Source organism: Mercenaria mercenaria, chromosome 5, assembly GCF_021730395.1.
Source record: "Mercenaria mercenaria strain notata chromosome 5, MADL_Memer_1, whole genome shotgun sequence".
In the NCBI taxonomy this organism is placed as follows: Eukaryota; Metazoa; Mollusca; class Bivalvia; order Venerida; family Veneridae; genus Mercenaria; species Mercenaria mercenaria.
In genome coordinates, this window is record NC_069365.1 from 93,634,514 (window position 1) to 93,656,054 (window position 21,541).

Here is a 21,541-nt window from a genome sequence, read left to right on the forward strand (position 1 = left end):
ACATTTTTAGATTTCTTAGCAGGTAATACAAAACTGATTATAGGGCTTCTGACTACAGAAAGATATTTGTCAGTTATGAAATGTGACACCAATTATCAATATTTGGAGATAAACATAACACAATGGGTAACACTTTAATCCCTGAAATGTTACTGCGTTTTAACTTTCTCTTCTCCTTATTTTTCTTGCTTTAGGGAAACGTGACACATAATGTTTGATCTTATTTTCAATTGAATGATCTTCCTTTTTACGGTTAAGTGGGAGAAACCCTCTGTCATAATTGCTCTGATAAGGGTATTAATTAATTTGAATATATATCATAATTCTGTGGAATCGTTCCTGCTAGCTGATAATCCTTAATTAAATGTAGTAAAAAATTTGGGTTTTACGGGGTGGCCATACTTTAACTCGGTGATGTTTGTTTCAATCCTGAAGGACTCAGCTGGAGAATCGCTTGCATCAGTGCTTGGAGACATTAGGGTGCTGCATATTTATTACCTCTTATTAACAGATTCAATCGAACTGAAATATGTTATCAACTACAGCAACGACAAACTTTAAGTGGCTTGTGGCCTCCATAAAGTATCACAGCTTTTTGACACAGTGTTTTTACTTAGTATCATGAAGTCCATTCCATGTATATTTATAAAATAGCTCCGTTTGAACTGGATTTGCGGGCATGTACCTCATATGAACCATGCCTATTGATTGTTTGTTAGAGATTCAAATACAATAAAAAAGATGAATCTAATATAAAACTTATTTTAAAATCGTATGTTTCCAAGAAATTAACGCTACAATGATAAAATAGAGATTTTCATTTAGAATAAGTAAAGAACCTATAGTTTCGGTTAGTTTTAATGGAAGCTTTAAATTCTTATTAAGTGATTGGCATATACACAACGTATTCATTTGTTTAAAGCGTGGATCATCGTAAATAAGGCCAAAAAAATGTTTGTTTCGGGTAACCCGATCCTACATAGCGAAACCCGCCGATCCTAGCGTTTTATTTCACGATTCTGTCAGTATAATAATGAACATATTTAACTAACAGTGTTTTAGCTTCAAAATGATACAAAAAATAAAAACGATAAATTTAAACCGTCGCAATTTTATCTAAAAATAGCAGGTCGTCCTATTTAAACACGTGACGCGTTGTTGTTTTACCGCCGCCATTTTGAAAAATTTCAATCGGCGTGTAAAAATCGTCGTGTAAAATGCAACTTGCAGAAAGTAAGGCAAACTTAAACCTCCTTCAACATGAACTTGTGCATCAATCCTACGTTTTTCTTGATTTTATTATTAACTACTTCAAAATTTAATTCGAATACGGCCGATTGCGAATGAAAACCGATTCTGCTGATGGTCTGAAATGTCGTACAAAATATTGTGAAAAGATCGACAATATCTACAAGTTTGGTATTGTTTTCGAAAAAAAAAAATCTACAACTTGTTACATAAAACAGGCGCCAATAAAAATGAACAAAAGATAAAAAGATATCACATGTACGCCTAATACAAACTGTAAATCCGACGCGATGACCCCAGGTAATTATGCATTGCAATTTTCTTGTTAATTGGACATCTTTTGACATGCATCTGACACATTGACGCCTGTTGCAAACTGTTAATAAGTAACGAAGGCCCCTGCCAATTATGCATTGCTATTTTCTTGTTAATTGTTAATTAATTTTTTGATACGTGATAAACTAACATGACATGGTTTTATTCTGTAGAATTTGCATGCTCATATTGCCCAAAATCAATGATACATATTTTCTGAAGAAAAATATACAATAATTTACAAATATTCGAATTTGATTTTCATATTCGAATATTCGACCGATTTTCGAATATTCGAATATTTGAACATTCGTTCCCATCCCTAATATCAAATGAACTTAAGAAGCATTGCAATACTTTGAATTGTGGTGGAATTTAACAGGCAAATGCGTACAGACAGAAATAGGCATTCTAATTTTAGTTCTCTTTTAGGTATATTGCGAATCAAGTTTTTTTACCCCCGACATTTCGTTACATTGCCACGAGGGAATGAATAAAAGAGAAGCCAGTTTCCCTGTAATCGTTTAGCGCAAGATACCTACTATTACGGCTACAGTTTTTTACATCCCATCAATCTCTTTTGCCCAAAAGCGGACGCCAACCCATTTACAATAATAGCATATTGACATACAGTAGTTAATTAAAATTGGTTAAATATCTTATCACGAATGAAATATAATTGTATGCTCAATTATAGAGTCGACAAAATCTTTTTTGTTCTCAGACAGTTTTTGGTACCAAGAAGATGAATGATTGGTGAATGAAAACTAAACAAAACAACTATCTACTAAAAATACATGTAGAAAATTTAAGTGGTAAAGTACAATCGACATATCGGGGGTTGAGCGCAATAATGTAATAAGTCATACCTTATGAAGTAGGAAATTGGACAGCAACTGAATCCACAACAATGGTTACGACCTTTGGTTATTTGTTTTCCGCTGTATGTATTACTTTCAGTCAATAGCAAATCAGTAAAGATTGAGATTGTCGGCAGGTATAAAAAAAGGATCAAATGTATCAAACCTTTGTCAATAGCCTTTGCACTGTAGATAACAGCTACAAGAACTATCATTCGCTGAAATAGTCCATTCATTTTTGTAATGCTCGCCTTCAAACCCGTTTCAAAACCTTTGGAGCTTCGTTTATATAGATTTACTTCAACTCTCAAAGCATGCGACTGATAACTCTTGCGACCTATGTCTCTTTTCAAAACACTTACAAGTACGTCATATTTGACCTAATTTTACCGAAAAGAAAATATCGCACGCTTTAACCGAGATAAACTAGTCGTCTATAATAGTTTGCACCACGGCTGACAAAATAACCTCGTTTGCATGTAATATCTTAAAGATCAAACCTTCCTCGGGTCGTCATGTAAGGAAGACACACAGTTGGCTAGCCGGCGGACGATGATTCAACTTTTGGGTCTGCCCATGTCTGTAATGATCCTTAGAGAAAGTAATGAGATTCTTTTGAAGCAAAGAAAAAGAGCCAAACTTAATAAACGCACACTACACTCAGTTCTTGAGAGGTAAGAAATATGCAACACTCCCCAAGCACAGGCTTAAGCGGAACTCTGTCATTCAGAAACACTGAATGGACCAAGTGAACATTAAGAACCAGGAAATATACAATACAGAGTCAAAATACGTAGGACCAGACTGCACTAAAAGACTGTTGTTGTGATAGTAAATAGTATGTATATACCCTTTGATCCTTGGGAAGTAGGGAAAGAGACACAAACTCAATTTCAATGAGTCTGTTCATGAGAGGTTAATGAATATGCATCATCCTTCACGACCCGAGCAATTATAATGCACGGAGGTGCACCTGGAATCTTCATTCACAATATAAGCTGGAAAGTCACCATATGGCCTATAATTGTGTCGGTGCGACGTTAAACATACGAAAAAAGGCGGACTTCAGTCTAGAAGCCATATCACCTTATACTGTGACTAGAACGATGTTATTATTCTGGTCATTTTGGGACCAAGGAGTACAATCAATGTGTTTACAGAATTCCGATTAAGGTTGTAATTCCATAACTCCTATTGAACATGCTCTTGTCATTTTGGAGCCAAGGAGCCCGATCCATGTTTCCGATTGAGGGATGTTAGGGGTATTGCATTTTGAACATGTTCAATAAAATACAAATATGCTATTAACTTGCTTGGCTGTTCAGTGTTGTTATATTTTTGGTCCTTCGGGGTCATTGATTTCAACTCATTTAGATTTGAAGATTGAATTCTGCTTAAGCCGGTGCTAGAGGGCGTCAGCAGTGTTGCATGTTCCATTACTGCTCATGAACAGATTCAATCAAACCGAGTCTGCAATTTTCACCGTTTGCCTTGTTCTCTGTGCTTCCGGGGGATCTACTTTCCAGATTTTATTTACTTCACAACAGCGGGTGTTAAGTGCTGTGTGGCGGCCGTATAAAAATCACAACGACATCATCTCAGTGTTGTTATATTTTCTGGTCCTTCAGGATCACTGATTTCAACTCATTTAGATTCGAAGATTGAAATCTGCTTAAGCCGGTGCTTGGGGGCGTGGGCAGTGTTATATTTTCTGTTATTGCTCATGAACAGATTCAATCAAACCGAGTCTGCAATTTTCACCGTTTGCCTTGTTCTCGGTGCTTCCGATGGATCTACTATCCTGAATTTATTCTATGCTTCTGAATGATCACCTAACAAATTGATTATAGGCAGTAGACCAGTAACGACAATTGGTATTTTCTGTTTGATTTCGTTGTCTCGTTATGTGATTCTGGCATTTTCCGAATGGCAACCATTGCTCGTATGAGGTATATTTACGGTCGGAAAATGCCAACAGAAATGCAGAACAGAGAATCGATATCGCACGGAAAGTTCTGAATGTTATTATCTTAATAACAATATTTGTGTGATTAACAATTTTAATGTCTTGTAGCCTGTAAAATATTATTCTTCAATTTTATGCAAACATGTAGACTGCATTTTTCAAATTAATCAAGACAGTGTATGTTCATGCGATAAGATTATAGTTCATATACCACAACAGTCAAAGGCCTATATTTCAAACGGGTTACAGATGTCAAGATTATATAGCTATACTGCCCTTTATACATGAAGCACATTGTGAGAGAATCACGTCATAATACCATGAAAGGTTAGCTGTTTTGTAAAATCTGGTCAGCGGCCCGTTCGTTATGAGTTATGTTAAATACTTGTTACAAAATCATGATATCTTCATCAGAATAGAATAGAGTCAAGTCGACAGACTGTAAAACATAACAAACAAATCAACGATGAAGGATTCGAAAGTCGCAAAGAAGAAATTCCATTTGGCAGTTCAAAACGACATTGGTTCTCAACTTGCCAAAACATCACAGTTAATCATAATTACTGGCACGGAAAGGCAAGGTAAAAACGGAATGGAATTCGATGGTTTTGTTGTTTTTAAACAAATATTCTATCGTAATACGTAGTCCCGTCGAGACGCGTCGGAATAACTAAATTCATTTTATGCAGTTTTAATTTAGAAATGCCATCGGTGATAGAGTGCCTTGTCATAATTTTGTATGAGAATGATTCATTATGTTGCCGGTTTGTTAGTTCATACGCTCAGTATAGAATTGTACTATCAAAACGTCTTTTGATCTTTTGATCTCCTGACCTATACTCATCCTTAATGTATTAGTTTAGTAGAACATGTGGATTTCCCATGAAACATGTCCATTTTGTGCACCGTAATGAACATTTACATTTAATTTTAAACCATTTCTATGCCGGGTCAGCAAGTATGAGAATGCACAAGGTACGTAGGAGTGATTATAACAGATGTATTGGTTACAATGATGGCTTTAGGATAGCCATAAACCGATTCACTCCCGCTCGCCGAACCTATCCCAGTTATCTTAACGTCCCGGCAGTCCCTGACAGTTCAAATGCGGTTATATATTGTCTTTAAATGATAATACATTTGTACATATATTTTACTGACATTGTAAGAGCTTTGTCATTATACTATTCTAAAAACAGACAGCGGTACAGAAGCAGTGTTTTGAGATGGCCCTGTACCATACGTCCCGATGGTTTACTTTAAAAAAAAGTTACAAAAGATCAATTTTTACTCTTACATACATATACCTTCCCCTGGGATATTGATGACTGTGTCAAGCTAACAAAATTTACTTTTGGAACAGAATAAAAGTTGGAAATTACATTTTATTGTTGATCGTTTTTCTAAAGGCATGAAGACACTAAATAGCTTGTCTACTTCTTTCTTCATTCTATATGAAATTGAAAAACTTCCAACGTCTGTATCACACACCAGGACCCATTTACATGTCTGTAAGTTATATTATCTTGAAGAATATTGACGAAACTAAATAAAAATCACAGCTTAAAATGTGACCCCAAATTGTAGTGGTTGGGTATGACAAAGTTTCCATGACAAATTCCGTAACGCTATCATTTTATAACAAAAATGTTACTTATATTTCAAGCATAGATCTGTCATGTGATTTCAGCAAAACAATGCAAAAAAAAAAAAACACACACACAACACACACACACACACAAACTAAAACGAAAATAGGTCTACAGAGTAAAACATCTGAGGCCTTTTTGATTCCGCCATTATGCCAAGGCCAAAATAACTAATGTACAGGCTAAATGTATTTCATAACCTGTCTCTAATTCTGTTCAAATACTTCATGTAACATTTGCAACTTTCATCCTGAACCTCGACAAAGAATCTGCACTTACAGTGATATTTTTTCTTTCTATTTATTTCATTTGGCGTCATTATCCGCTTGATTTATAACCGTCAAACGTTCTATCGCTGTGGATGTAATGAATTTCAAGTCAAGACCGACAAATGTGAAGAAGATTGGTAATACGTATTTTCCCGTCATATCGTACGATGCAAGTAAAACGTATTTCAAGGGCATATTTATTCTAACGCGGCAAGTATGATTCATTACAGTTTGCGTACCGTTCTGTGTTGTGCGTTATGTATCGCAGGAAAAATGCGTAAATAGGTGGTATAACATTAAAAAGATGCAAAGTAAATTGTTCACTCAGTAAAACGCATTTCGACTGTACACTCAAACAAACAAATATTGTTTTAAAATCCAAGTTGTGTTGCAGGTATTTTACAACCTCTTGTCCTTATGTCTGGATAAATACCCGACTCTGAATTAGAATTAAATAATTCAGTAATATGACCCTAAAGACTATCACTTTCTTCTATAAAGTACTCCCGATTGAGAGGTAGGTGCCTTGTCCATTAGGCCACCACAGCTTCATATTTTTGTTGGTTTACGCTGACATCGACTCAGATGATTATTGCATTGATACGCCCCTGCCGAGGTTGTTTTGAAGGACAATGGAAGTAACTCTTTTGGAAACATACTAATAGACATGGGCAAGTCTACCTCCCTTAAAATAGCAACACGGGCGTTTAGGCGCCGATTTTGGCAAAAGTGTGTATAGTAATAATGTCTTATAGAGCCAACGTGATTGATTATTTACAGTTAAATGAAAAATATTTTAAAGTGATAAATAATTTTAATATTATCAATTTCAATGAAGTTAGTGATCATGCTGCTTTGAAGTTGAATTTGTCTCCACATTCTTTAACTACGAGTTCGTCAAATGGGGTGATGATGTAAACGAAGCATACCGTCCTGGATTAATAGCAAACTTATAAACAATGCAAATAGTGTAAGTCGAGGTCTGGAACTGAGTAGGAAGGATCAATGCCGTAACACTATTTGAGATAATGCAGTCGCACATTATTTGCGTTAGTGGAGAAAAAACTTGCCCTCTGACTCCAGATATATATAAAGGAGACTATATCAATATATGGATTGTGTCAGAGATGTTGTCACATAACGGACTAAATGATGACCATTTGAAGAAGATATATTCTGACTACTGTTCAGTGACTGTCATATCTAAGACATCGCCCAAGACTGAAAGCGAAAATTTATTACATTTTATATATTTGCCGTGCGCTCAGATTAAAATAAGTTGTTTCTCTGTTCCAAGAGGGTACTTGGTTGACTTCAACATTCTAGTACAATAAACTGAAGTATCTTTGGTAGACTCAACTTTGAGCATAATTAGAGGCAGGGAAAATGAATGAAAGTAAAAGAACACAGTTTGTATATTAAGTATTTGTTTACTTTGTGAAACTGAATAGCAGAAAAAAACATTGAAAACGATTTTTGTATTGACATTTTATCAAGGGAGAACCAGGGAGAGTCTATTTGTTATTCACTGCATTTTTGCTTTTTTCTTGGGTACTACGTTTTTCTGTTGACAAAAGATTAACAAAACATGATAAACAATGGCTATAGAGTTTTAGTAATACCAAGCTATAAAGAAGACGAAGACAATGTCCTTTGATTCAAAATTAATGCTTTAAAATACAAGACTCGATATAATATTAACATAGTATACTTTTTATATCAGGCAATTCCTAAAGCCCATCGGGACTGACCAGCTTGATATTTATTTTCCGGACTGTTACGGTATTTCTCTTATTGTCATGTCTGAAAATGCACTGGGTTCATACGTATATTGGCCTTGGACTTGCTTTTTGTATTTGCGATATCGACATAAAATAATGTGAGAGGTAGGATAGTCACAATGACTTTAACTTGCAACAGTGACAAAATTCATAAAAAGATCACTTGGAAGCATAGAACGCAAGCAAGCAAAATTATTGGAGACCTAGTTTGCTTAATACTGCTAATGATATGAGCAACACGCAACAGGTCCCTAGAGGAGATAAATAGAGCCTCGATACTGTCATTAAAGACACTATGCTACTGTAACCCCATGAAAAACTATCTTGCATCACGTACTACGATGTCAAAACGGTTTTAAGTTATTGCTATACTGTAATATAATGTAAATGATATGCTTGTTTTTGTCGACAGAAGCGCTTTTTGTGTGTGGACCATTGCTGCTTCTTCCACAAATGAAATCAGATGTTTTGAATTATAACATGTGCACCACGTACAATTTTATCCAACGTACTATTGGATCATTTCCTTAAAGGTAAATGATAAGTTGTCAAATTATTTTCTATGATCTTAGATTCTTGAAAATGATAAGATATTAACATCATTTTCTGTGCTACGATATTCTGTAAAACATAATTTCTTTTGGTGTTTGATTCTTTTTTTTTAAACTTGATTAGCAATTATCTTACATTCAATAAAATTCTTTGATACCCTTTTTCTGTGATCAAAGTTTCTATATCTATACATACTTGCTTGCGCAGATTTTGTTGACCACGTGTTGCTGGATATGTTCAAGCTGATCGAATGTACCAACTTTAAACACGTGCTTGTGATCAGAAGCAATAACCTGTAAAATAAAGCAAACAGACTATATGCATCGCTTAAGTACAGAAATAAAAGCGTTTCTCACAAGTTTGACGTCGTAACAGTGAAAAAAATCCATTATACAATTTTTGTTAATACACGTCATTATTTGTCCATATTAAGTGAAGAAGAAGAAATGCCGATGTTTCAGTAGGAAAAGCTAACATGTGACGAAAAGAATATTACATTTGTGTCTTTCCACATTGAATTTAATAAACACTTTGAATAATAGCAGAGCTTCGCATTGTACTATTTTAGTCATCTCATTTGATAAATTCAGTGTAAGATGACGCTCATGTAATATCCCCTATTTCTTGATAACGTTTTGAATGTTGATATTTTGTTTAAAAAGTGCAGTGATGTTCACAGTTATTGTGAAATTTATTAAGAAAAGTTATGTTTTGAACTTTAGTTTTTACTGATGGAGTACGAATACCTATTAAATGTATTTGATTACCTTTAATTCATCATTATCGACCATGTGACCTATTCCTATAGCAAAGGTCTCAATGCCGTGCCTGAAACATTCAAATACAAATATAGATATCAATTTGTAAACATATTTTATAAGTTTAGATATTGTGAAGAAAATACTGGTATAAAATGTTTATCATCACAAGTAAAAGACACGTGTAGATAGCCATGGCGTAAAACATTATGTCCATACAGCAAACGCAGCCAAATCCTTTCGTACTACTTTTACAAAATGTAAGCGTCCATTAGTTAGTCCTAAAGTTATAATATTGTTTTGACACGGTCGTTTCTAAATAGGTTATGTGTCAATAGAACTCGCTATAGTTGTTTTAAAATGTTACAATTCTAAAGTGAAGTACAAGACGGACACATGAAACAAATATCTAAAACAATAAAGCATCAACTAAAGTTAAAGCACTCACTGATCAGTGTTCATATATTTACATTGTTCTCCAATCAAAGTACACTGAATCGTTAATAAAAACTTCATTCTCAAAGGAAAGCGCTTACTGTTTAATAGACCTCAACAACAACAGGAAAAGTTACGTTAACAGTTTAATTCTGCTGATTTGGTACGTGTTTAAGGTGAAACCCACTACCTGAAAATTTTTGTATAGTTCGTTACTTTAGCCGCGGATGCCTCCTGTCAAATACACACACGTGATTTTATGTTTGTTCTTATGTAAGTATGCGAAAGTAAGCAGGATCTATGGTGCTAGGACGTCAAAACAAAATTCAGCCAAAACCTTTGCTTCAAACTAAACGTATTCATAGTTATGACAGGTGTAATGTTTTAAAAGTGTTTCAGCGAACACTTGCATTTATATTTCTTTACATCTTGAAGAAAGACATAATAATGTATGTCTAAAATGTTGAAATCGTATATATTAGCTCAGCTCAAACTCAGTTTAACTTTAGTTGGCAATCGGCATCTATACATATACAATGTCATTGACTATTCAAATATGACACAAAAGTGAAATGTGGCTAATTCAAAGCATTTCACAAGTCAGCAATAGTAATTTGGCAGTCGTGCTTTTTAAACTCTATAAAACATTTATTTCTATTTTTATATTGTTGAACATGTTTGCAGCCTTTTGCTTGCTTTGTATTATATCAGCCCACTGATACACTGTTTGCACTTTTATCTTTCGCCAAATATAAAACACGACTTTGCGTAACCAGCCAGGAAATGGCTCACCATTTTCCGTTAAAATTTGTACTGCAGTACGCAAACATTTTTATCATAGGTTTAAAACAACTAAAACTAATGAGATCATACAATCAACAATGCTAATAATTGCAGGTGGTTAGAATAGAACTACCTGCGAACGAAGAAGAAGATTAAGAAGAATTGAACTACCATTATAATTTTCTGTGCAATTGTTTTGTTTTAATAGATGTCATATTCACTAACAAACCTGTGTAAACTGTTTGCTGATTGTTTTGTCAATTCCGGATTATTTGACTGTCCGTCTGTTAACACTATTACCACTTTATTTCTATGACTTTGGCTAAGCTCGGATCTCGCGGCATCAAGACCTAAGTTCGTCATTGTTTCACCATTCCTACAATATTTGCAATTTACCAACATTTATAACAATCAATCTACCTTATTTGATACATTCTCCAGTGACTTGTTTCGTGAACAGCCTACAAAATGTAGTATAAATATCCCAAAGGGGGACATACCTACAATGTATTTTATTTAGAAGAATAGCTTTATTTAGTGAAAGCTTGAAAGCAGTGGATCCGTAAGAACAATCGAAACTTTTCTGTGCAATGTCGTTTGTTCATCTGTTATTTCGACAACCTCTGGCAGTAAAGGTGGCTTAAATGAGCAATGGTTTCTGTAGTAACCGGGAAATACCGTCCCATATAGGGGGAAAAAACGTAATGGTATGAATATAACCGATTGTCATTACGGCTCCACTACAACATGACTTCTTATTACAAACTCGTTTGTCAATATTGTTTTCTTATTCAAAACCTACTATGATTTGATTATAGATCAGATATATTCGCCCTATCACATCTTAGAAATAATTATATTATGTAAACAAATGTATCGTAGGAAGTAAGCCTATGCATGCACCACCGAATTTCGCTTACTTTACTATACTTACCTCCATTGTACTTTGAGAACATTTGTCATTATGGAATTCTTGTCGTCGTATTGTTTGAGATGTATCTCGTGAAAGGCACCAGAAGCAAATGTGATAAGACAGATATGCGTCTTGACACCATTTCCAAACGAGAATTCATTGATAACCATATTTACAAACTCGAGTTGTTTGTGAAAGTTAACAGCGCCTTCACTACCAGAGGAGTCAAGGACGAAGCAAATATTTGATATCTCTTTGATACAGGCTGAAAAAGCGAGACTAAAAGTTGTTACGGACAAACAAAAAACAAATTTTGCACAAGATATTGTGAGAAGTTGAAAACAAAAACAACAACATATGACAAAATGTTGTTACGAACAAAACAAACCTCAGACAAAATGTTGTTATAAGCTAGACACAACATCAGAAACAATGGTGATGCAAGCTGGAAACAAGAATGTCGTTTTAAGAAAATAGAATCATAAAAAGAAGTATTGGAAAGAATGTTGTTTAACAGAAAAAAAAAAAATAAGAGAGTAAAATAATGTTATTTAAAAATGAAAACACGCAGTGGATGGAATGGAGTGACAAAATGAAAACAAACATCGGACAAAATAGAGAAAAGTGGAAACTTCACATCTCGCTCAACACGACAAAAACGAAAATGTTGCAGGCTCGGTTTGATTGAGCCTGTTCATGAAAGGCAGTGATAATGCATGCTACCGTCCACGCCCTCTAGCCCCGGGTTAAGCAGAACTCAAGAAAGGTTGTTGTGAGGTAAAATCATGTTGTTACAAAATGAAAACAATCATCTGACACAGTATTTTTCAAAAATTAAAACAAGCACTAGAACAAATATTTTTACACTAAGAAAACAAGCATTGAATAATATATTGTACCAAGCTGAAAACAAATATCGGATAGAAAGTTGTTACAAGCTGGAAACAAACATCGTAAAACATGTTACAACCCTGAAGACAGAATATTTATAAGGTGGAAAAAAGCATCAGACAGAAGTTTTTTACGGGGTGAAAAAAATGATTGGGCAAAAGTTACAGCCATGAAGACAGAATGTTATTACCAGCTGAAACTGGAAATAAAATTCTGATATATCGTTGTTTCAAGCCGAAAACAAACACCCGATAAATATTGTTACAATATGTAAACAAATATCGAACAAAACGTTTTTACAGGGTAAAACAAACCCCCTCAAAAGAAGAGGCTGCGTTTTTGGTGCGTGGCATTCCCTGTTTGATATTTGTCTTTGTTTTTTACTCATATTAGATAATTCACATGTTAAAATCGAACATTTTTTGGAGGTTTTGAAGGTTTTAGGTTGAATAGACATAAATATGTTAAAGACAACGGGTCCTCTTATGGCATCCTATTAATCTACAGTTAATAATAGATCAGCATTGTAAATATGTAGTGCAGAGCATAACCATCAGTTGTCAATTTTACATTTTATTTGGGGGGCGGTAGTGGGTGGTATGTGGAGCGAGACTTTTAGTTTTGTCCAAATCTACAACTTACTGTGTTGTACGTGTAATTTTTCTAGAAAATATGTTTTTTATGTAGAAAAAAAACTTAAGAATTTTTTAACGTTTTATTTTAATTAAAAGCAATAAACTCAGGACACTCTCGTCATCGATTGACAACGAGAACTAGCTTATGCTTCGTAATGGTAGATATTTGGGAGTCAGTAGACCGCATACCTAGCGGTCGGAGTTCGATTCCACATCCTGTATTCCGATTTGTGTTCAGTGACTGATCGTTTCTAAGACATCGCCCAAGACTGAAGGCGAAATGTATCACATTATATATTTGCCGTGCGGTCAGATTAAAATAAGTTGTTTTTCTGTTCCAAGAGGATACTTGGTTGACTGAGAGCATTGGATTATCAACATTATGTACAAAAACTTTATTATCCTATTCATTTACCCTATCATATTGTATCTGTTTTTCCAACTGCAAACATAAGTATGCAACTTTAGATTACACAGCAGATTATATTAGTTCTTTATTGACATAGGTAGAGTTTTAGAACTCCCGATGGGAGTTTCTTATGTGGTTTGAACTATTTACACTTACATAAAGCGTAATGATACTATACTGCCTAGAAAATAAATAATTTACCATCACATGCCGTGTCGATGAGTTCGTTCTGTATAGTGTTAAGGGCGTCAAATGAGCTCACTCGGAAAGTATGGTTTGAATCACTTGCAATCATTTGTAGTTCATTTGGATCCACTGCCTTCCCGATTCCAACAGCTATTGTTGTTACAAGAGGATTTTTCTACAATTGCAAGTTACAAATACACGGAGTAATTTCACTTTATACCGTTTTCTTGCATGCCAGACATGATTTCTCCGTGTTTTGTTCCTAGCTAGAAACTCGTCCTACACCCAGGGATGCTACTATTATACAATAGGGCTTAAAAGACGAGCATTTGTTTAATTTTATTTCTTCTATATACTGAAGAATGAATACAACATGCAAGAAAAAAAATATATCACTAGTTGAAAGTGCGGATAAAAATATCTGCCTTTCGGGTTTCGGCAGAGCCTCGTTACCGCCTAAACAGTTACTATCGAGCCAGATAAACTGCATAAAACAATATCACAATTTACATTGTTCACTAAACTATAAGTAAATTCCCCAATGTCAAAATCCGGGATTCAAACCTCAGACCTCTGGAATGACAGTCAAGCGTGTTACCACTAGACCACCGGCCCATAACGGAAGTTATTTTGATAAGAAATAACTAAAGTAGATACATCCTTGAACGGAAATATTTGCAGTTAGACGGGTGTATCAGTACACAGAATATAGACAATATTGAAGATATGTTCAAATATTTTTTTTATTTCAGCAAGTGCAATAGCCGTGTCTTAAATCACACTCTACAACTATTATTTTTCGGAGGTGAGGGGTGGGGGCATTTTACGTCAGACTTATACAGTTACATATCACATGACGACTTCCCAGTTTTTCATGGTGGAATATATTATTACTGGCATGGATATGCACCTGGGTAAAACCACTGGCCATCCGGCTTGCTTGGTGGCTACCTCAGAAGAAACCGTTACACAATCATAAATAAAGTATAACAGGTAATTAAATACAATTAAGAAAACTATCAATTAAGTTGTGGAAGCAAAGAGATTACGAACGTAGATACCTTCAGATAAGAGAGATTTTGCTTAAGTAACAATGGATGTGATGATTTTCCGTCTGTCAACACAATGACAAGCTTTGTCACATTTCTCTCAGCGCCGTGATTCGGAGACAGTGTGTGATGTGATACAAAATGGATTGCTGAAAAATGACTTGACAGATTTAGGGATAGCTATCATCTATAAATTTTGGGCAGAGCTTCAGCTAGCATGTCAATGATTTTAACATAAAACAAGAGGGTCATTATGACGCTAAATTGCTGAATACCCGAAATTGACTGCTTGACCTTGAATATATGTATGATAAACTGAATCAAAAATCATAAATGTGTTAAAAAATGGCCGATAAAAGGGACTAAATTCAACCATTGAACAAGTTTTGGAAAGGACCATACAATGATGCTACAGACCAAGTTTCGTGAAGATCAATCAAGCAGTTCATGAAAAGAAGTTGTTAAAATATTAATAATAAAAGGGGTCTGACAAATTTGGAAGAGGGCCTTATATGTTACAGACCACATTTGATAATGATCCGTAACGCCTTTCATCAGAGGAAGTCGTGTAAATGATGTTTAGCTCCAGCCGCGCCTGAAAGAGGCAGGGCGACATCATTTAGATAAATTTTGGTGAAGATTTTATAATTATGCTACAGACCAAATTTGATGAAGTTCCAGATCGGTTCTTGAGAAGAAGTCGTTAAAATATATTTAAACTTTTACATCTAGCGGCTCTTAAAGTGCTTGGAACCATTTCAATAAAATAGTTCCTTAGAATAATGCTACAGACAAGTTTGATGAATATACATCCAGCAGTTCATTAAAAATGTCATTTACTTCTTTTTTAACTTAATGCTAAGTGCCTGTATTTGAATGTAATTCTGAAAGTACCTTTTAACGATGCTGAAGTCTGCGTTTGATGCAAATCCATAAGCAGTTGATGAGAATAAGTAGTAAGTCGTTTATATGTTTTTCTATTGTCAGCTCCAGTGTCTCTTAAAGGGGACCAAGCGCCGCAATTTTATTAAACGAGTGAAGACACTATAATGATCCTACAGTCCAAGAGATTTAAAGCTTTAGCGGCCACTATAAAGGGCAATAGTCTCAAATTTGACAAAAATATGAAGAGGATTGTACGGTTATGCTACAGCCTAAGTGTGATGAAGATCCATCTAGCGGTTTATAAGAAGAATTCGTTTAAAGGTTTTTCTATTGTTTGCTATAGTGGCCCTTAAAATGGGCCAAGCAACCTTTGTTGAAAAGAATATGGAGAAGACTTTAGACTGGTGCTAAGGTCCAAGTTTAATGAAGATACACAAAATGGTTCATGAAAAGATGTTGTTTAAAGTTTGTTTCTCTTTCTAGTTTGTGCTCTAGCGGCTCATATAAGAGGATAAGTGAAATTATTTGAATAATTTTTTAAAAGCTGTGCCAGAATGCAACGGACCATATTTGGTGTAATTTTAATCATAAGTTTTGGAAAAACAGATGTTTAAGTAAAACTGTTTACGCAGGACAACGGAAGACGAACAAAAGACGTCGGACCATCCACCTATACTAATAGCTCACTCCGAAGAAAGATCAAATGAGCTGAAACGTAGTTCCACGCTCTCCACACAATAAATCAAAATTTAGCTTTTGTACGAACATAAACTAAATTAGTATTTCTATACAGACAAAACGTTGATAAAGGTTAAATCGCTTTAAAAGCTATTTCAAAGATGTAAATTTTAAAGAAGGTAGTTATGTCTGTCTAGTCAAAAATCTTTTACAATCTTGAAATACCTTTACAGACTATTTCATTACGTTATCCAATACTGACTACAGAAATATTTATTGACCATGTGTTTAAGTTGTAAACTGATCACGAGCTTTACTTGTTTATTATATGGCAAATCCTCCACTTCTTTCTTGAGTCGAAATAAGGGCACAATATTACTTACCGCTGTGCGTGTTTGTTTCGCCATTCGGATATGTTGTATGTGCTATATGTGACAATAACGCTTTCTTATTGTAATACTGGTTCAGGAAGAACTCATTGTGAGCTTCGTTAGAGAACGTGACCAACGAGACACGGGTATTATCCAAACCAATTTCAAATTGCTTCGTTATGTTTGAAACAAACTGGAGTTGTTTGTTGAAATTTGCACGACCTTCACTTCCTGAACCATCAAGAACAAAAGTGATGTCGACGGGTTTGAAAGGGCACGCTGAAATGTGGAAAAATAGAAACGAGTTTGCTTTTGGTTCAGTAAAATTTATGTCTGAAATAATTGACGAAGGAGCGATTTCACATTTGGGGGCAACCTTGATCTGGGAGTGTTGGTGGGCAGCTAAACCTACCCATATTTTCCCTTCAAATTTTTGGACACTCCAAAGGAAACGTTCTTCTCCTCATTGACAATAAATGTCACGTTCAATCCTTATCAGTACATGATAACTCAAATAGGCATTTTTTGTTATTTCTAACACAAATCAACGTTTGGCTAAGAATTGAGGGGGCAAAGCATATGGTGCCCTTCCACGCCAACGACTCTCAAAATCGTAGCGTGGGCGCTGACCTTCCACCCAACGCTCCTAGACCTTTGAAATTCCATTTCAGCCGCTCCATGAGAAAACCAACATAGTGCACATCCGCACAGTCACACATCCGCATAGTCTGGTCAGGATCCATGCCATTCGCCTTCAAAGCCTGTTGCAATTAGAATGAGTTGGGTTGTACGGCGAATTGATACAAAAAGGTCATATTTCGCCGAGTTCTGCAATTAGAGAAACCATTAGCGAACAGCATGGATCTGACCAGACTGCGCAGATGCGCAGGCTGGTATAGATCCATGCTGGTCGCAAACGCACTATGTTGGTTTTCTCATGATGCGGCTCATTTAATAACAACTTTTTTAATGCTTGTACAAAACAGCTAGAATAATAACAAATATAGTTTAGCTAGTATACAACGTTTATGAAATTTCATTTGCTAAGTATCTTGCTTTGTATGTTTATAAAGTATATAAACATATACATTCTCAAAAGAGGTTTTTAGATTTCCAAACAGGTAATACAAAACTGATAACAGGGCTTCTAACTATAAAAGATATAGATCAGTTAGGACATGTGATACCCATTATCAATATTTGGAAAAGCCATAACACTATCGGTAACACGTTATACTCTAAAATGTTCCTTTGCTTTTTCCTGAGTTCTCCTTGCTTTAGGGAATTGTGGCACAGATATTTGACTTTGTTTTCAATTCAATGACCTCCTTTTCAGCGGACAACTATCATTGTACTGCTAAGGACATATAGTTAAACTTATTTGAACAGAAATCAAAATGATCTTTCTTTCCAGTTGAAGTCTGGTAATATTATGAACATAAGAATATGATATTTTGTTTCAAAAAATGTCAAATCAAGCAAAAAGATGACCGCGTCGGAAATCGAACCCGGACCGCCACGGCAATAAAGAAGTTTTCCCGTTTTTCTATGGCGGATTTAGTATTTAATACACAGTCACTAAAGATTGATATTTGTAATCGAGACAGTTTACCTTTACAAACGCTTTTCAATTTTCATCGTAAAAAGTAGTACAGACAGCAAATCACGTGTTTCTATAACATATAATTTGCCAGTAATTAGGTTCAAAGCATTCTTAAGAATACAGCATTACTTTTAATTTCCAGATAACTAAAAAAGATACGTTTTGTTGTCTAACGATCTGAAGGCCAGTCCCTTTAACACAGTATCGATAAAATAGAGATTTTCATTTAGAAAATCTTTTAAAGAACTTAAACATTGTAGCGCTTCTGAATTTTGGTGGCGTACAGACAGAAAGGTATTCCAGTTTTAGTTTATACCAATTGATATAAGATCTTCATTCCCGACATTTCATTCCGTCGCTACGAAGGTATGAGAAAAGTGAAGCCGCTTTCCCTGCAATCGTGTGGCTTAAAGCACGTACTCCTGCTGGTGCCATTTCTCATCCCCTCGATCTCTTGTGGCCAAGGCGGATGCTCTACCAATACTCGTTTAAAATAATATCATATGGACGTACAGTAGTCTATCAACATTGGTTATTTAAAGCTTTTATCACGTATAAAATAGAAATTATGCTCAGTTATTTAGTCGACAAAATGTTTCTTCATCTCAGACATTGCGTTCATTCACTGATAATTGGATCTACAACAAAGATTACGATCTTTGGTAATTTATTTTCCACTTTATTATTTTCTTTCAGTCATCAATAAATCAAGTAAAGTTTGGGACTGTATCACAAAAAAAATGACAAATCAAACCTTTGTCGATAGCCTTTGCACTGTAGAATACAGCTACAAGAGCTATCATTCGCTGAAATAGTCCATTCATTTTTTTATTGCTCGCTTTTAAATTCGTTTTAAACCTTTCGACATTCGTTTATATACATTAAGTTCTCAAAGGACGTGACTGATAACAGAAATCCTATGACCTATGTATCTTTTCAAAACACTTACAAGTACTGAAATGAACTAGTCGATTATAATGCTTGAATGATAGAATAGTTTGTACATCTGACTGAATAATACTGCTGACATTGAATCTCTTACATTTAATCTCAGTAAAATCAAATCTGCCCTGGGTCGTCATGTAAGGAAGACATATAGCCGGCTTGTCGGTGTAATATTAAATACTGACCCCGTTGAAAATAGACCCCATGGGTCCTTTTTCAACATTAAGGATTGACTCTGTCAACATTTCAACATAAAATTGTGATCAATAGGTCCTATTTCAACGTTGAGAATTGACCCCGCCAGCACTTAAACACTGATCAATGGGGTCAATTTTCAACGGGTCAATATCTAATTACACCGGCGGTCGGTGATTTATCTCCTCGGTCTGCCGATGCTTCTAAAGATCCTTAGAGAAAATTATGAGGTTCTTTGAGAGCAAAGAAAAGAGCGTAACAAAATAAGGGCAGACTCAGTTTGACTGGACCTGTTATTGGGAGGTAAAAAATAGTGCAACACCATTCTCTTTCCCGGGCACAGGCTTAAGCGGACCTCTATCATTCAGAAACATTGAATGGACCAAGTGACTAAGAACCAGGAAATATACAACACTGAGTCCAAGAACAAGAACGAAGGCTAACACTGCACTAAAAGACTGTTGTTGTGATAGTAAATAGTATATATGCTGTTTTCTCATATTCACAGGGGCCTAATGGATTACTTTATACCCAGTAATAGATTAACCATTTCATAAACATTATTTTGGTGTAATTTTGTACAAAATTTACTTGTCTTTTAGAAGGAGCTGATGAGATGTTACAGAAATAATCTCGATTAATTATTTTGATACAGTATTCGATACCATCACATACCTCAGAAACGGACCGAGAGTTTCTTTTATTCCTTGGATTCAGATTTTACTCTTTAGCACAAGCAACTTGTCAAATTTAAAACATTTAAATTACAATTGTGCAATAAAAAGATACATTTTGTAGTAAATGTATTAAGTAATATGTCAATTTGCGTTCAAATCACTTTAAATTTCCTGTGTTTCAGTTTCGCTTTAAACCTGACTAGCAAAGAACAAACATTGTATCATTTGACAAATTTAAGGCATTAAAACGAGAATATGTGAAATTCTGAGAATACGAGGAAAGGGGACTCTTTGATCTTACGGAAGCATAGAACGTAGCAAAGCAAAATGGTAGCAAACTATGTTTCATATAGGTGGAAATGTAATAGCCCAAACGACCCTGGCAGTACCAAAATAGAGAAAAGTGGAAACTTCACAGGTCGCTCAACACGACAAAAACGAAAATGTTACAGGCTCGGTTTGATTGAGCCTGTTCATGGACGGTAGTGGAAATGAATGCAACCGTCCACGCCCTCTAGCCTAGTTACAGAAAGTAGTTAAGAAACCATGCTCAAAGTTGAAACTACGATGTTTAAAGTCAAAACTACGATGGCGAAAGTCGAAAGTCGGAAGCACGATAAAAATAAGAAATTATATCGCGTTTTCATCATCGTTATTTCGTCTTTCACCATCGTGATTTCCAGTCTTCACTATCATGATTTCGAATTTCACCGTCGTGTTTTCCACTTCCATCATCGTAGTTTCTTGATATCGACTTATATTATATTTAAGAAATAATTTATAGCAAAAGAGTGCTTTAACACTATTTATGCACGATGGGTGGTTACACGTCGGGCGTAATAATTTCAAGAGGGCGCAGCCCGAGTGAAATTATTTGAACGACGTATAACCACCCGAGTGTATAAACAGCGTTAAAGCGCGCGTGTGCTATAAATTATTTCGATTTTAATATGCCCTTAATCTCAAACACTAGATAAAATATAGAAGCGCTTTTTCTTGTCGCAACAAAAACTTAACGTGACGTCATTCTAACGTAAGAGTGTTTTAACATAGACAAGCATATTAAAATATATATTATACCAGATTGTTTTCATAATAAACACGTTCAGAGGCGCTTTACAGCAAATGCAGCCACACAGGGCGCGAAATTCATCCTCTACTAGTACAGACACAGAGCGATCTAACCAGAGGGACAATGTGAGATAAAGCCCCCAGAACAGATAGAGAGAACTTTTCAGATACAAATGTGTCTGGCTAACTTAGCCTACCTTTTTTCGAATAGACAGTCTGGCTCTTTAACGTGTCCGGTGTATAACATCGATACACGCGAAGCAGTCTTTCCTGAGAAGAACCAGTACAGGCCTTAGTTAGGTGGGAGACGCTCAAGACCATCTCAGAAATGTCCAGTGCCTGGACGGGATTCGAACCCCGGACCTCAGGATTGACTGTCAAGTGTGTTACTGCTAGACCACTGGCCCACTTTCGAGA

At 35.3% G+C, this 21,541-nt stretch overlaps 2 protein-coding genes across 2 annotated transcripts in view; both read right to left on the bottom strand.

Moving 5' to 3' along the window:
* LOC123558667 (collagen alpha-3(VI) chain-like) overlaps positions 1-2,749 on the bottom strand; it is a 33,948-nt gene extending 31,199 nt beyond the window's left edge. Inside the window, exon 1 of the mRNA XM_045350544.2 lies at positions 2,590-2,749. Coding sequence (XP_045206479.2) covers positions 2,590-2,659 — 70 coding nt within the window. The 5' untranslated portion in view covers positions 2,660-2,749. The remainder of the gene's footprint in view (positions 1-2,589) is intronic.
* Positions 2,750-7,731: 4,982 nt separating this feature from the next.
* LOC123557971 (collagen alpha-6(VI) chain-like) overlaps positions 7,732-21,541 on the bottom strand; it is a 64,976-nt gene continuing 51,166 nt past the window's right edge. Inside the window, exons 21-29 of the mRNA XM_053544780.1 lie at positions 18,991-19,042; positions 16,646-16,912; positions 14,712-14,848; positions 13,666-13,825; positions 11,551-11,794; positions 10,846-10,992; positions 9,408-9,468; positions 8,836-8,933; positions 7,732-7,871 (exon numbers count right to left, since the gene is read on the bottom strand). Of these exons, the coding sequence (XP_053400755.1) occupies positions 7,862-7,871; positions 8,836-8,933; positions 9,408-9,468; positions 10,846-10,992; positions 11,551-11,794; positions 13,666-13,825; positions 14,712-14,848; positions 16,646-16,912; positions 18,991-19,042 (1,176 nt within the window). The 3' untranslated portion in view covers positions 7,732-7,861. The remainder of the gene's footprint in view (positions 7,872-8,835; positions 8,934-9,407; positions 9,469-10,845; positions 10,993-11,550; positions 11,795-13,665; positions 13,826-14,711; positions 14,849-16,645; positions 16,913-18,990; positions 19,043-21,541) is intronic.